We start from the raw sequence: 16,066 nt of genomic DNA, 5'->3' as shown, positions 1-16,066 counted from the left end.
AAGTTGTTAGAGATCATCAAGATCTACATTTGATATATTGTCCATTTTTCCATTTGGATAAATTTGAGCCAATCCTAAGCACATTTGTTCAAAATCCAAGACGGGTATTGGTCAAACTTGGTCAAATGACAAACTAAATTACTTAAAATGAAAAAAATTTGAATACCAATTTGTTAGATATCATCAAGATCTAAACTTTTTATATAGACAACTTTTCTATTTGATAAAGTTTAAGTTCACAATACCCACCAATTCTTGAATCTCACACAAACTATATGAAAATACATGTGTCAATTGTGGATTTTGAACTACACCTTCGCAACACTTTGTCAAATGCAAAAATGGTCTATATATTAAATGTAGATTTTGATGAGTGGAACAATATTGGTATTCATGACTTTTCCGTTCGAGACCATCTAGGGTTCCGAAAACCGATGCGTGGTTATGAATTCTATCAAAATTCAAAATTGAGTGGTTCAAACATTTCCAAAAGAAAAGTTGACCATTAGACAAAATGTAGAACTTGATGAGTGCAACAAACTTTGTATTCATTACTTTTCCATTTGGGACCATATAGGGTTCGGTCAAAGTGTGTGTTTCTAAAAACCAATGGTTTGACTTTGGTCAAACTTGGTCAAATGACCCATTTGATGACTTGAAATGAAAAAAATTTGAATACAAAGTTGTTAGAGATAATCCGATGTAATGGTGAATATTGTTGTAAGCATAAATAAATAAGAAATAGAGAAAAATTTTGGAGATATCATGATGATAAATAAACAAAATTAATGGAGATATCACGTATATCATGATTTTGGAGATAAATGATGATAAATAAACAAAATTTACGTTTAAATATTGCACAAACAAATTTTTCTATCAAAAACATCTGCTTTAAGATATTAAAATTAAATAATACATTTTTGCATTAACAAAATACTAATTATTTTTCATATAAGTTTGTTAATATAAGTGATGAAAAGATTTTATGTTTCCAAATTTATTATGTAACCAATTAGACAAAAAGAAATGGAACTATTATTTTTTAACAAATTAATACCTATTATTCTATTTACTATGCAATTATTAAAATTATTCTAATTATTGTAAGGAAAAATAAGTAAGAAACGGTTAAAATACCTTTAGTCCCGATGCTCAACCAGAACCGGGACTAAAGATGGCCTTTAGTCCCGGTTCCACCTACGAACCGGGACTAAAGGTCCCCGCGTATATTTAAGCGCACAGTCGTCTTCCTCCCCATCCTCCCCGCCGTCGTTGCCCTAATTTCACCCGCCGCGCGCCGCTCCTCCCCGCCGTCACCTCGCGCCTTCGTCCCCGGCCGCCACCGCCGACAGCTCGTCCCCCGTAGCGCCGCGAGCCCAGGGAGCGACGCCGCCGCCGCCGCCAACCATCGTCCCCGACGCCCTCGTCTCCGGGCACCGTATGGAGCGCCGCGCCGAGCCCTCCTTCGTCTCCGACGCCCTCGTCCCCGGCTCCGACGCCCTCATCCCCGCCCTCGTCCCCGACTCCGACGCCCTCATCCCCGCCCTCATCCCCGGCACCGACGCCCTCGTCCCCAGCTCCGACGCCCTCATCGATCCCCGCCACCGACGCCCTCGTCCCCGGCACCGACGCCCTCCTACCGCCTTCGTCTCCTACGCCGAGCACCCCGTAGGGAGTTGTGTGATCTCGGCCACCAATACTTCGAAATTGTGTTGAAAATCTGTTTAGACACTGTGTTTACCAATATTGAGATGAGATTATTTAGAAACTGTGTTTAGAAACTGTGTTGTGCATTTTTTTTATATTGTATATGAATATATATTTAGAAATTGTGTTGTGCATATTTTTTATATTGTATATGAATATATATTTAGAAAATGTGTTGTGCATTTTTTTATTGTATATGAATATAAAATTGTGAACTAATTATGTCTTGCTTTTGAGATAATAATACTATCTTAAAAATTTAAAAACAAAGAAGTAAGCTCATGTGTCTATTTTTCTAGCAAATGTGCTCATGTGTTACAATAGGAATAAATAAGCTCGTGTCAAATTATAGCGGCTCTCGTTTTCTCATGGACACTGTATGTTTAGAAAATAAAAAGTTAGAATGTTGTCGGTGTGATTATATACGCGTGCGTGGATTAGCAGTAGCCTACCAAGTAAAGGAATAAGTTCAGGATTCTAGCCACGGAAAGTTAGAATTTTGGTCACGGATAGATCCTACTCATGTTTGTGAACGGCCAATAGATGGACGATAGAGACAAAAACTCAAGATAGAAGTTGTCCGACTTTGGCCATCTTAGGTTAGAAGGAGTCTTACATCTTATATATATATATATATATATATATATATATATATATATATATATACTAGACACCAATATTTTGTTAAAAATATTTGTACTAGACGCCAATATTTTGTGAATTCCTCGCTTGTTGCTGCGAGATTTTATTAAAAATAATTTATTATATATATATATATTATTACTATATGGTATTCAGTGCATTATGTATGTATACATATAAATGTAACTTGTATGTATTGTATTGTATTAAATATAGTAAAAAAATTGGTGACGAAACAAATAGTGTATGTACATGACTTGTATGTTAATAGAATAAAGATTTCAAGTATTTCGCATGATGTACATTTTTTGTATTTAATATGGGATGACATGGATTTAGTAGGGAATGATATGGACTAATTAAGCTTAATATGTAAACATATATATGGAGGGCCTTGTTTACTTGAAAAAAATTTGTCTCGCAATGTGTGGACAAATATTGTATCCAAATATTGTCTAAGTTTAGCCTATCCAAATAATTTTTGTTGATCGCGTCAAAAACTTTTAACACTTGATTAAATTTGCAGAAATGGCCAATCCGTATGACAACATGGATGATGCAATGATGGACCTAATCAACAGCGGTGCCAATCCAGATCCCCATGGCGAAGATGATGGGAGTCAGTACTTTGTCGATTATGAAGAACTTGTGGGAGACAATCCTGATCAGGTCTATCTACAATCTAGTATATATGTATATATATGAAATTAAAATAAATGACATTTATACTAATATATTTATACTTGTTTGTGTAGCCCTCTAAATCGGCGACAACTTCTGAGAAGAGTAGAAAAGTACGCGGGCCGAAGAAGCCGTTAGAGGGTCGGTACATTCTGTCGGAATTCGATGAGGGTACAGGACAAGTACTTGGAGCTAATTCTAAAAAATTTGTTGCGCACTGTGGCTACCTTGTAAGGGACAGGCTCCCGGTTAGTGCTCGTGAATGGAGGCAACGGAAAGATAACCCTAATATTAGTTTTGTCTCAGATTGTGACAAGGAATTGATTTGGCAAGATATCCTTCAACATTTCACGCTCGATACACAAGATGAAGCTTTGAAGGAGAAGGTTAAAATCTAGGCTATGCAGAAGATGGCCAAACAATTTCAGGCTTGGAAGATGACATTATACAAGACTTTTGTTGCACAAGGCCGGACACCAGATTTCACCAACAAGGCCTACGTCAAGTTGAGGCCTTTTTGGGATGAGTTCGTAGAGTTTAAGAACTCAGAAGAGGGTCAGGCACGGATGATCAAGAATCAAGAAAATGCTAAACAAAAGCAATACCACCATCACTTGGGTTCAGGTGGCTACAGGACTGCTATTCCTAAGTGGCAAAAGCTAGAACAGGAGATTCTTGGGAGAGGGATCGAACCAGAATCAATGCACTGGCCCGAGCGCGCCAAGTATTGGTTCTTTGGTCATGGGGGAACCATAGACCTAGAGACCGGAAAGATAGTGTATGGCGAAAAGCTCGAGAGAGTAGGACAGAGAATGGCCTATGCTAGAGGATTAGTTGAAAGCGGCACCTGGCAGCCAAATAGAGAAAAGGATGAGCTGACATACGCCCTGGAGACTGCTGAACACGGTGGGCAAACCAGAGGCTATGGGGAGATATCATGGGAGCATGGCTTCCCTAAAGATAGACCGACTTATAGAAGCCGCCAACGAAAGAAGGAAGAGGAAGCAGAGCGGTTGCATAGGTTGGAGGCAATGTTGATTGAGTCACGCGAAGCGGCTAGTGAAGCGATAGCGCGAGAGAAAGCATTTGAAGAGAGAATGAACGAGGAGATCAAAAGACAAGTGCAGATTGCAGTAAGTTCTATACAAGGGCAAACTGCATCAGAGCCTAGAGTCAACATTAGCCCCCCCGGTCAGTTAAAAAGTAGTTGCGCTTCCACAGAGATGCCAACTATTCAAGACGACGTGGGGCTGCACTTTTCGGTGGATGACATCACTGAGCCTCTGACAACATGTGAGCTGCACATTCCACAGGGGACTGCCACAGTCATGGTTGCTGTCGCTGTTGTAACTCCTGTCGACCCTACGAGGACACCAAGAATCTATGGGGCGATAATTCCACCTGGATATGCTAGTGTCTCGGTGGATAGAGTTGTCAAAGGCTTCAGTAATGTGCAGCTTGAGATAGAAGGAGGTGATGGAGAGAAGACTCTAGGAGAAGCAGAGAAGACTTTTATTTGTTGGCACAAGCGCTACATCATTATTCCTGGTAGTCTACCACCACCTCCTCGTCATGAATCTAATCCTAGGTGCGGATGAAAATTGACTATACATTTGTTCACTAAATTTATTTTGCATTCTCTTAGTTAGCGGTTTACTCATATACCTTTTATTTTCACAGGTGGTCACCGACATGTCATAGTGCTGCGGGTGATGACGAGGGAGTGCAAGACACGGCTACATCGCCTCGGTCTCCAACGCCACCACCTAAGGCTCCAACACCGCCACCTCGGGCTCCAACACCGCCACCTAGGGCTCCAACGCCACCTAGGGCTCCAACGCCGCCTCCTCGGGCTCCAACACCGCCACCGGCCGCCCCATCGCCTCCACACGAGGCTCCAGCACTAAAGAAGAGGCCGGCCACAAAATCAAATGTGTCGGCCGCCCCGTCGCCAAAAAAGAAAGCCTCCGAAAAGAAACAAGCTATCATTCCTAAGAAGTTATCCTATGAGAAGACTGATGCAAAACTAAATGCTTCAGTAAAATCAGATGTGGATAGTTTCTTCAAGAAACTTAAGACTGAAAGAGAAGCCAAGCGAAACCCTGAGAAGCCATACCTCTTACTACGGCCAGAAGATCTACGACAAAGGGTTGAGGCTGAACAAAAAAAGAGGCGTAAAGCTCAGAAAGAATCATCATCTTTATCGGACTATGATTGCACTTTAAGAAAATCCATAGAAGAAGAGAAGAAGAAAGAGAAAAGAGCACGCAAGGGTGTAGTACAGCTCGGGGAACAATCAAAGCAATCAGTGCCCCCGCTAGTCAATGGAAATGAATATGGTTCAAACATTGACGTGCTAGACCAGCAGATACCGGCATATTTAAAATTTGAAGAGCTTGAAAATTTTTTTGCGGAAACTAGTCTGAGCTTAGCCCAAATGATAGCGGGGGCACCAATTGAAAGTGCTCCACAAATTGATCATTGGCAGAAGAAATATACATATGGCAAGAGGTTATACAACCATGCGGCCCTCAGCAAGCTTGGAACACAAATGTACATGCTAAACAAATGGTACATGAAAGCGTGTGTCAGAAAAGCAGATGACTATATTTGTGTCCGAATTAGAAACTATCATTACTTCTGTGGTGATGATATTATTTATGTTCAATTTAATGAGCTACACCAACTATGCCACATGGACGCTCTTGACAAATCTCTAATGAGTTGCTTCTGTCTGTAAGTGATTCTTCCTTTCAATAATGTCTCTGTAACTTATCATGTATATATATAACTAATTACAGAAACCTGCTATACATATGCAGAAACATGATGAGGGACCTCAGAGTTAGAAATGACAAGGAGATTGGATTTGTGGATCCAAATGTTGTATTCAAAGACCACAAGACCCCGTATGTTTTATGGAGAACTCAAACGGAGAGAAATCTACGGAGGTTCTTGATCAACCAAAAAGATAAAAGATATATACTCTTTCCCTACAACTTTAAGTAAGTGTCGTTATCGTGTGTACATTATATTTAACTAATTAATCAGATCAATATGAAGATATATACTAATTTTTCCTACATATGCACACAAATGCAGCTTTCATTGGATACTAATTGTCATTGATCTCTGGCAATGTTAATTGGTAATCTATGACTCATTGAGAAAACCATAGGATGATTACCAAGAAATGATAGATATTATCCAAGGGTAACTCCGATCTCTATATATTAAATTATACTCTTTTAACTTGGTAATGGATAATTAATAATGATCGTTTTATTGCTAGGGTTTGGGCTGGGTTCGTGCAGAAACACCGTCCAGAGTTGAATGCAGCACTTTCAAAGCCCATCTTACTTCAGTGGGTTCTACGGCAGACACCGGGCAACAATTTGTGTGGCTACTATGTGTGCGAGTTTATAACGGTGTATGCCAAAAGAACTAATCTTGAGCACCTAAAAGTATGTAACATGTATATATAATAAGTATATTTCATTTATTTGTTGCTATTTAATAAATCCTATTCATACCTCTAACTTTTTTCTTTAATGTCTATTAAAGGAGATGTGGCTGAAGGAGCAGGTGTTGGATGCGGTGCGCCTAAAAAGAATTCAGGAGACAATCGCATGATTTCTTAATGACCAAGTCATGGATTCCGGCGGCGAGTGCTAGTTCAACCCGGAGCAGATGAAACCAAATAACGATGATCATTTGTACGATGCTTGAGTGGTGGCGAAAAATTGTGTTGTAAATACTTTGTCCGTGAAGCATATGTGTAAATATTTTATTATGGACCTATAGATATAATTATTTATATATATATAGTGTTTTATAGTATATTTATATGTAATCCTTTAAATTATATAAATTATAGGTGTGCGTTCCATAAACTACCAGCAAACAATACACATTTGAAAATAACAATAACATAATTGTAAACCCTAAATGGAAAACCAAATGAAAAGAAAAAGAAAAAATAAAAAAGTATTTAGTCCCGGTTGGTAGCAACAACCGTGACTAAAAGTGGAGGCCAGGTGGCACACCCTGGCGCACCTTTTAGTCCCGGTTGCTGTTACCAACCGGGCCTAAAGGTGGACCTTTAGTCCCGGTCCACGGAACCGGGACTAAGGGTGGGACATTTAGTCCCGAAACCTTAGCCCCGGTTCCGTAGCCGGGACTAAAAGCGCTTACGGCCCGGGGCTAAAGCCCTTCCCTATACTAGTGGTACAAGCCGTTGTCCACGGCCGGCGACGGCGAGGAGGCCGGGAAGAAGCTGCCGGTGCTCGTCCACTTCCACGGCGGCGGCTTCTTCCTGGGTTCGTGCACGTGGGCGAATGTGCACGTGGACTGCCTCCGCCTTGCCACGGAGGCCGGCGCCGTCGTGCTCTCCGCGGAGTACCGCCTCGCGCCCGAGCACCGCCTCCCCGCAGCTGTCGACGACGGCGTGGGTTTCCTGAGGTGGCTGCATGCACAGTGAGATGTTTATGTTTCTAACTAACTTCTATGACAACGTGTACGAAACTTTACCAAATTTTTATCATAGCCTCCAAATGTGCTCCAAAGATGTGTCGCTAAGTTTCATGATTTTCGGACTTCGTTTGCATTTTATATAATTTAATAGCACTTCACGCGCAACTTGGTCGCCGTGTTCCATGCGTGAGATATTCGATATTTCATGCGTGCTCGGCCTTAACATATGCTAAGTAACGGGAATATCAATTTTTGAATCGTCGAATTCGGAGATTCGATGCACCTGCAGTTCAAACGAGTTTATCGAAGAAATTCAATTAAATTAAATAAACTAACGATATATACTAAAAAGGTTTAAAAAAGTACCAAAACTTAAACATGTACTATTATATAATGTGTAATGCATGACAAAAAAGTTTGGAAGCAAAAAGAAAATAAAAGAAAATTCTTTGCCGAGAGCCAAGGTTGACACTCGGCAAAGAGGTGCCTTTGCCGAGCGCCTAACGGACAGCGCTCGGCAAAGGCTGACGGTAGGCTGTCCGTAAGTTCTGCATTAGCTCTTTGCCAAGTGCCAGCCTTTGCTGAGCGCCTAGCGCTTGGCAAAGATGTTCTTTGCCGAGCGTAACCCTTTACCGAAAGCATGGCGCTCGGCAAAAGAATTTTTGCCGAGCGCATTCTTCGCCGAGAGCCCGGCGCTAGGCAAAGGTGGCCTTTGCCGAGCGCCCGATAAATAGCGCTCGGCAAAGACCCAGGCGCTAGGCAAAGGCGCTGTCTGCTGTAGTGGTCGTGGCGTGTCTAGTTGGTGAAGATGACCGGCGCCGCAGGCAAGCAGCTGCAGGTGATGGCGTATCGTGTAGATGCAGAAAGATGTTGGGTATGGGCAATGCAGGTGGCTGCTGACTCGACGTGCCTCCGGCTGCCTCTGTGTTGCCCTATTGTTGACGATAGTCTGCTCATGGACGATGGATCTTGGCCGGCGGCGGCGTGGTGGTTTGGCACAGCCAGGGGCTAGGCCACGCGTGTAGCCGTGCTCCCTTCGTGCGGCTGGCTTGAACAACTGTGATTAGCCCCTCTCGTGTAGCCCTTGGGACCTTTATATAGGCAGGGTGCTAGGGTAGCGCAGGCCCCTTCCCAAGTACACGCCGCCAGAAATTTGTTGGTCAGCACGAGATATCCGGCGCCGCTTGCTTCCTTCGTAAGGCACGTGTGATTTATCCATCCGGAGAGGTTATCTTTACGTGATGATCCTTCTAAATGGCTTCACGTTTGCCTATCAATTCAACTCAGGCCCAAACATTCACCGGGCCAGGCTGGTCGATGGACAGGATCGGTTTCCTATACCGCTCTGCCTATAAGCCGTATAATACGTACATGATCCAGATTCAGCTCTTCCATAGGCTCCGGTTGCTTGCTAATTAAAGGCATTTGAGCTCCATTCTTCCATGGGCTCCGGTTGCTTGCTAATTAAAGGCATTTGAGCTCCACTATATCTTGAGAAGATATATATACTACGTATGGAGTATACATACACGCTAAGCTAGCTTCTTTGGTTGCGCGTCATGAGCAAATTACGTACATACATGGAACATACGTATACTTGCTAGCTTCTTGTTTTCCTCTTCTCGAGTAGTACGTAAGCCTCAGCCACATGCAAACAATTGACGCATGTATGGTAGTGTATGTGAAAGTGCAGATTAATTAGCTGACAAGCTAAACCGCTACCTTTAGAATATGTGCATATACAAGTACATACACAATGCATAAAAATATAAGAGGAGCATCTACTGCTTCCATTCTTCTTGTTTCTTAACAACATATATAAATGATGTGTGTATACAAAAAATATTGTACAAAATCTCGTCAAACATATATTTTAGTGGTATGATTTTTTTCAATTACTTAACTATGCGTACAATTTTACATCGTTATCGCTATGTTTTTAGACTCCAAATTGGCGATCATGAACAGTTTACTGACTCTCGCTGCAAGCGACTTACAACGAGTATTCAGTACAGGCTCGCGATCCGCGGGTTGCAGAAGACGAGCACCTCCGCGAACTGGGCCCTGCCCTCGTCGCCGAACAGGCTCTCCTTCCCGTCCGGCCGCCTGGCGTACGACAGCCCGAGCCGCGAGCGCGCGCTGCGGAGGTCGCCGACGCCGGCGCTGGAGTCGGGTCCAGTGAACACGCCCATCACGGCGGTGAGCGGCGGGCCGATGAGCAGGCCGTCGGCACCGAACTGTGGCCCGCCGCGGGAGTAGTCGAACAGCGCCGCGCCGCTCCCGCCCACCTTCGGCAGCACCACGGGCGGCGGCAGCGGTGAAGTCTCCGTGGCGGCTTCCGCCGGCGCAGCAAGCTCGTCGGGCCAGTAGAAGAGGAACGCGTCCAGCGTGTCGTAGTAGTCGTCCGTGCTGCGGTACCCCTCCGGACTGAACCCCCGAACCGGAAGCCACCGCCGGTGTAGCCGAGGACGACGCAGGGGCCCTTGAAGTCGCACCGCCGGTGGAAGTCCGTCGCGCTGAAGCCATCCACGGTGGCCTTGTAGCAGCACTTGAGCTCACGGTCTGCACCATCATTATCATGCACACAAATCAAAGAAAATTAGTCACTGCACTAACTGCAAAAATAAAATATATACTATAGTACGTAACATAAGTGATTCATAAATCACAATCACACATGGCAACGACCACCCTATTAATAACCAACTAATTCAAGAGCATATATGCGCTGTAATTACCTCTGAGGTGTGTTTTGGCCACGAGCGACATGGGGAAGGGCAGCTCGACGTCGTGGTAGGCGAACTGCAGCTGCGGTGGCGGCGGCTCGGCTTGGCTCGCGCCTTTGCCCCAGTTAAAGAAGCTTCGAGGTGTGACGAAGCTTGGCCTGCTCGACGCCATGGCCCGGCCGCGCGCCATGAACGCCGCCATGCTGCTCAGGCGTGGACACGAAGCAGATTGATGAGAGAGGACGGAGCTCAAACCGGTAGAAGCATCAATTTCTGAATGGGCCTGGTTCGGAAAACCGCCAGCTTGGCCTGATCGGTTCGATGCTTCGAAACTTCGATCATGGGCATAGCTAGGGGACCTTATCCGTTGCATAGCTGCAGGACGGGAGGAAATCACACGTGTGGCAACCCGGTTGGTCGTCGTGCCTTTTCACTCTCTGGGCCACAGAAAGTAATAACTGAAGGTGGAAACCGCAATTGCATATACGGAATTAATACGAAGTATTTGCCTAGTGTACGTATTTGGCCGCCACCAAATATTGAGTTTAACATTTTATTGGGGTATAAGATGGTCACACGCCACCGCGCTAGTGTACCACCGCACATCTCAGATCACCTGAATTACAAGCACCGGACCTGTTTGGTCGTGGTGACGTAAATGCACACACCGGGCAATCGGCATCGTACACTGGTACAAAGATGCTCTAATCCGGTGGGGCGAAAAAAATTTTCACAGCGGTTTTAGTTGTAACACGTCTGTGGTACAAATTTGTACGGTTTGCTTAACAAACCGTCTGTGTAAAAAGGTCTTTACAGACGGTTCACATAAGAAAACCGTCTGTGTTAATGCTCAATTTACACGGTTTCCTTATGTGAACCGCCTGGGCGGTTCACATAAGGAAACCGTCTGTGTAAATTGAGTATTAACACAGACGGTTTTTTTATGTGAACCGCCTGTAAAGATCTTTTTACACAGGCAGTTTTTTAAGCAAACCGCCTGTGATATTCTTTCTATAAATACCCTACAAACCCTTCTTCCTCCTCGGGCAGAACTGTAGCTCGCAGCCACATTCCATTGGAGCACATCTTGGAGGTCTAGTTTTTCCAAAATACAAGGGGGGAGGTTTTGATCTTCATTTCTTAGAAGGAGGTGGCTAAGAAAGGTTAGTTGATGTCTCTAAAGGCTCTTTTTGTGCCCTCTTGCCCAATTAGAGCTACTTTTTGGATCTAGGGTGTCACCATGAGAGAATAAGTAGAATAGCTAGGTATGGACTATATTTGCTCAAATGAGGTTGCTTAAGATGGTTAGATGAAGTCTCTCCTCTCTTTTTTTCTATGTTTTCTTCTCTAATTAGTGAATCCAAGAAATATATATATAGTGCTTTCCATGAATGGTGTTTCCATGCTTGGGAAGAAAGAGAAAGATAACTTTTCTATTGTTTAGGATGTTCATTTTTATGTAAATTTGATTTCATTATGCAATATGTATTTTTCATGTATGAGGTTGCTTAAGATGATGTCTCTCCTCTGACCATTTCCATGTTTCCTTCTCAAATTTATTATAGTGAATCAAGGTATATATTTAGTTGATTCCATCATTGGTGTTTTTCTACCTTGTCAATTTGATTTAGTTGTTAGTTTTTTTATTATTACTTAGGGTTTTGTCTTTATTTTTAATGTTAGCTCCGAGGTCTACAAATTTGATAGATATACAAGTTGGAGGTTTTCATCTTCACAAGTTGTTGTTTGGAAGGTTAGATGACAATTTTCCTAAACTACTTGTTTTGCATTGAGATCAATTAATTTACTAATTTTTGCACAGCTCATGATGGAGCGGTCCTTCTGGATGTATAACTTATCAAGACAAGATCCATCATACATACCTGAGGTCCATAGGTTTGTTGATGCTGCTAAGAACCATGCTTTGAGAACAAAGACGAAGCACATATATTGTCCATGCATCGACTGCAGAAATATTAATATTTATGAAGATACTGAAGCAATCATTTCTCATCTGGTATACCGAGGATTTATGAAGGATTACTTGATTTGGACAAAGCATGGAGAGGTTAGCTCGGCACCTTATACAATTGGGGACCCTGCGAATATTGACGTCGACGGTCCAGGCATGCCTGATGAAGGATTTCAGTTTTTGCATGACACACACCAAAGTGAACATGTTGTGCCAAATGTTACTGCTGGTGGTTTTGCTGGGAGAAATGCTGATGACAGAACTCATGTCTTACCAAATGATACAGCTGCGGAAGATTTTGAATTCTTAGAGTCAATGTTGCATCGTCATACTGAACCATCAATGTTATTAATGAAAGGGATGGAGGCCTTGAAGAAGGCGGCTGAAGAGCCTCTGTATGATGAGTCCAAGGGTTGTACCAAAGAGTTCACGACGCTGAGATCTGTGCTAAAACTACTGATGGCAAAAGCCAGGTATGGTCTGTCTGATGTTGGATTCGATACGTTCTTAAGTAGTATCGGAGACATGCTTCCCAAGGAGAACAAATTGCCTGCTAACACGTACCATGCAAAGAAGCTGATCAGTCCGCTCACTATGGGTGTCGAGAAGATCCATGCGTGCAAGAATCACTGTATCCTATATCGCGGTGATGAATAGAAGGACTTGGATAAGTGTCCAAAGTGTGGTGCAAGTCGGTATAAGACAAATAAAGACTATCGACATGAGGATTGTGCTGCCTCCATGTGTAAAGCAGGGAAGAAGCGAAAGAAGACCCAGTAGAGTTCAAAACCCACCACCAAAGATAAAGAAGAGGTTGATTATTATGCGCAGAAAAAGATTCCAACTTTAGTGATGTGGTACCTTCCAGTGGTCGATCGACTGAGGAGTTTGTTTGCTAACCCTGACGATGCAAAAATTATGAGTTGGCATGCTTCGGATGAGCACAAAAATGATGGCAAGCTTCGCCATCCAGCCGATGGAAAGCAGTGGCAAGATTTTAATGAGAACCATCAAGACTTTGCCAGCGAACCAAGAAATGTTAGGTTTGCACTGAGTACCGACGGAATGAATCCATTTGCTGAGAGGAGCAGCAAGCACAGCACATGGCCGGTGATTCTCACCATCTACAACCTTCCTCCATGGTTGATGCAGAAGCAAAAATACCTTTTACTAACCATACTTATCTCTGGACCAGTCCAACCTGGAGTTGACATGGATGTTTTCTTGGAGCCCTTAATGGAGGAGATGAAAATGTTATGGATACAAGGTGTTGAAATGATGGACAAGTATCGCAAAGGTTCATTCACACTAAGAGCAATTATTTTTGTTACGATCAATGATTACCCTGCTCTCTTCACATTGTCAGGGCAATTCAAGGGAAAGGTTGGTTGTGTGGTGTGCATAGATGGAACCCATTATGTGTCCCTTAATGCATCTAAGAAAATAGTGTACATGAGGCATAGACGCTTCTTATCGAAAGGGCACAGGTACCGCCTAAAAAAGATGGATAAGTACTTCGACAATAATGATGAAAGGAACTCAGATGCACTATCAGGTAATAGCAAAGGCCAGAGAGTTTTCAAAATAGTGAGCAACATCAACTTTGTGTTCGGAAAGAAGACAAAGGATGGAAAACTAAGAAAGGATGTCAAACCAACTCCAGGGGCAACATTCAAGAAGAAGTCCATTTTCTTCGAGTATTTGCCATACTGGAAAGAATTGGACATACGACACGCGATCGATGGTATGCACGTCCAGAAGAACGTGTTCGAAAGCATAATTGGCACATTGCTAGATATCAAGACGAAGACAAAGGAAGGACTCAATTCACGCTTCGACATGGTACAGTTAGGTATTAAAAAGAGCTTCATCCTGTTCTTCAAGAAAATGGAAAGTACCATCTCCCAGCAGCAAGCTACAACCTCAGCATAGATGAGAAACATGTGAGGTGTGAGTGATTGAAGAATTTGAAAGTCCCCTTCGGATTCTGCTCTAGTATACGAAGTATTGTGTCAATGAAAGACCTTACGCTGACCAACTACAACTCACATGATTGTCATGTAATGCTGACTACTTTCCTCCCTATTGCAATAAGGGCTATAAATCCAGTGTTCTTGAAGATGGCAGTCACACGATTGTGCTATTTTTTCAATAAGGTCACACAAAAGGTAATTGACCGTGATGAGTTAGACTCCCTTCAGGAATTCGTAGTGGAGATAGTGTCACAGTTTGAGATGTGTTTTCCCCCATCATTCTTTGATATCATGGTGCACCTTGTGGTGCACTTGGTTCCACAAATACAAGCATTGGGTCCCATGTACCTACATGAAATGTGGACGTACGAGCGTTTTATGGCAATACTAAATGGCTATGTATCAACTCGTGCTCGTCCTGAGGCATCCATGATAGAGGGGTACTGTACTGAAGAGGCAATTGAGTCCGGAGGACCATTCAGCAATAGTGTCCTCAAAGACCAGGTCGCAATAGGTTTGCCTCCATCAAGGCATGAGGGTAGGCTGCATGGAAGTGGGAGGATTGGACGGAAATCATTCATCTCGCCAGATTACAATACAGTCCTTGAGGCACATCACAGCATCTTACATCAGCTCTCGATAATGGAGCATTTGCTCGGTCAACACTTGAATGAGCTTCGAGAACATAATCCTGGGCAAACAAATTATTGGATAATGAAGAAACACAAGAAACAATTGTACACATGGCTAAGGGAGCAGGATATTCCATCTGGGGGAAACAATTGAGGAACAAACCATTGTTGATGGTCCTTAATGCTCACATTTAACCGTCAACTAATCATGGAAAAGGATCCAAATGCAACTAACACTCAGACTTAGGGTTTTATCTGACAGAATTCCACAAGTTTTGGTGTTTGTCTATTTCTGCAGGGGGTTATCAGGAAATACGGAGGAAAGGCCCACATGTCGGGTTTACATAGAGATATTAACGTGCCGCGCAATTTTCTATCATCTAGAAGACTCCAGAAGCCATGGGAATGAAGCGGAGGCCGAACGGGGCCTGGCCCAGGGCGCCCGCCCTAAGGACCAGGGCGCTCGCCCTCCTATAGTGTCCAATTCGGACCAGTTTCGCGGATCACACTCCACCGACCTAAAGGATCAAGGAAAACCGTGCGATTAATGTCGGTTTGATCCGACGGCCCAGATTCATCTGAAAAGACTATATAAGCAAGGCCCCTGTGCCCCTGGAGATCATACCTCTTCTACAGAATCAAAGTTAGGGTTTCAATTCTTCATCCAAGTAGAGAGGATCCCTCTAGTTCATCTAGTTCTAGTTCTAGTTCCTCTAGTTCTAGTTCATCTAGTTCTAGTTCCTCTAGTTCTAGTTCTAGTTAGTTCTAGTTGTAATCTAGAAAATAGGGAGAGAGAAGAGGAGAGCGGAGGAGGAGCCAGATCTGTCAGATCTTCCTCAACATTATACTTTTGCTGCAACTGGTTCGCTCTTCATCGTTCTTCAAGTTCTTCAATTCATAATTCCTGAGTTCTTTAATTACTTTTATTTACATTCAAGTTATTTATTGGATTCCCACTTGCATCAAGTGCTCTAGTCTTTATAACGCTAGAGTAGTAATTAATAGATTAGACGTGGTGTTTAGTCTTGCAATTACTTGGAATTGCATCCAATCCTGCGGATTGTTGTGGTAGCCCTAGGGTAGTGACAGCTCTAACGGTGGACGTATTCCACCTCGTTCGGATCGGTGTTTGTAGGACCGTAGTCAGAGCTTCCTAGCCCCCTTCTCATCTCTTTCTGTGGTTAGTGTTCTGATGTCCCGAAATAAATAACCTTTAAAGTAATTCTTGATTCTTAGATCAACTAGAGAACTCTCAGG

General features: G+C 43.2%; 1 protein-coding gene and 1 pseudogene across 1 annotated transcript; one reads left to right on the top strand and one right to left on the bottom strand.

Moving 5' to 3' along the window:
* Positions 1,444 to 7,513, top strand: LOC8071611 (probable carboxylesterase 120). Its single transcript, XM_021461987.1, has 2 exons — positions 1,444 to 1,671; positions 7,259 to 7,513. Exons 1-2 carry the CDS (start codon positions 1,444 to 1,446, stop codon positions 7,511 to 7,513), a joined length of 483 nt encoding a protein of 160 aa, XP_021317662.1.
* On the bottom strand, positions 9,226 to 10,652 carry LOC8060062 (annotated as a pseudogene).

The sequence above is a fragment of the Sorghum bicolor genome, chromosome 5 (genome assembly GCF_000003195.3).
Source record: "Sorghum bicolor cultivar BTx623 chromosome 5, Sorghum_bicolor_NCBIv3, whole genome shotgun sequence".
Classification (NCBI taxonomy): domain Eukaryota; kingdom Viridiplantae; phylum Streptophyta; class Magnoliopsida; order Poales; family Poaceae; genus Sorghum; species Sorghum bicolor.
Note: the sequence above shows the minus strand (reverse complement) of the source record. Positions and strands in the feature narration are given on the sequence as shown.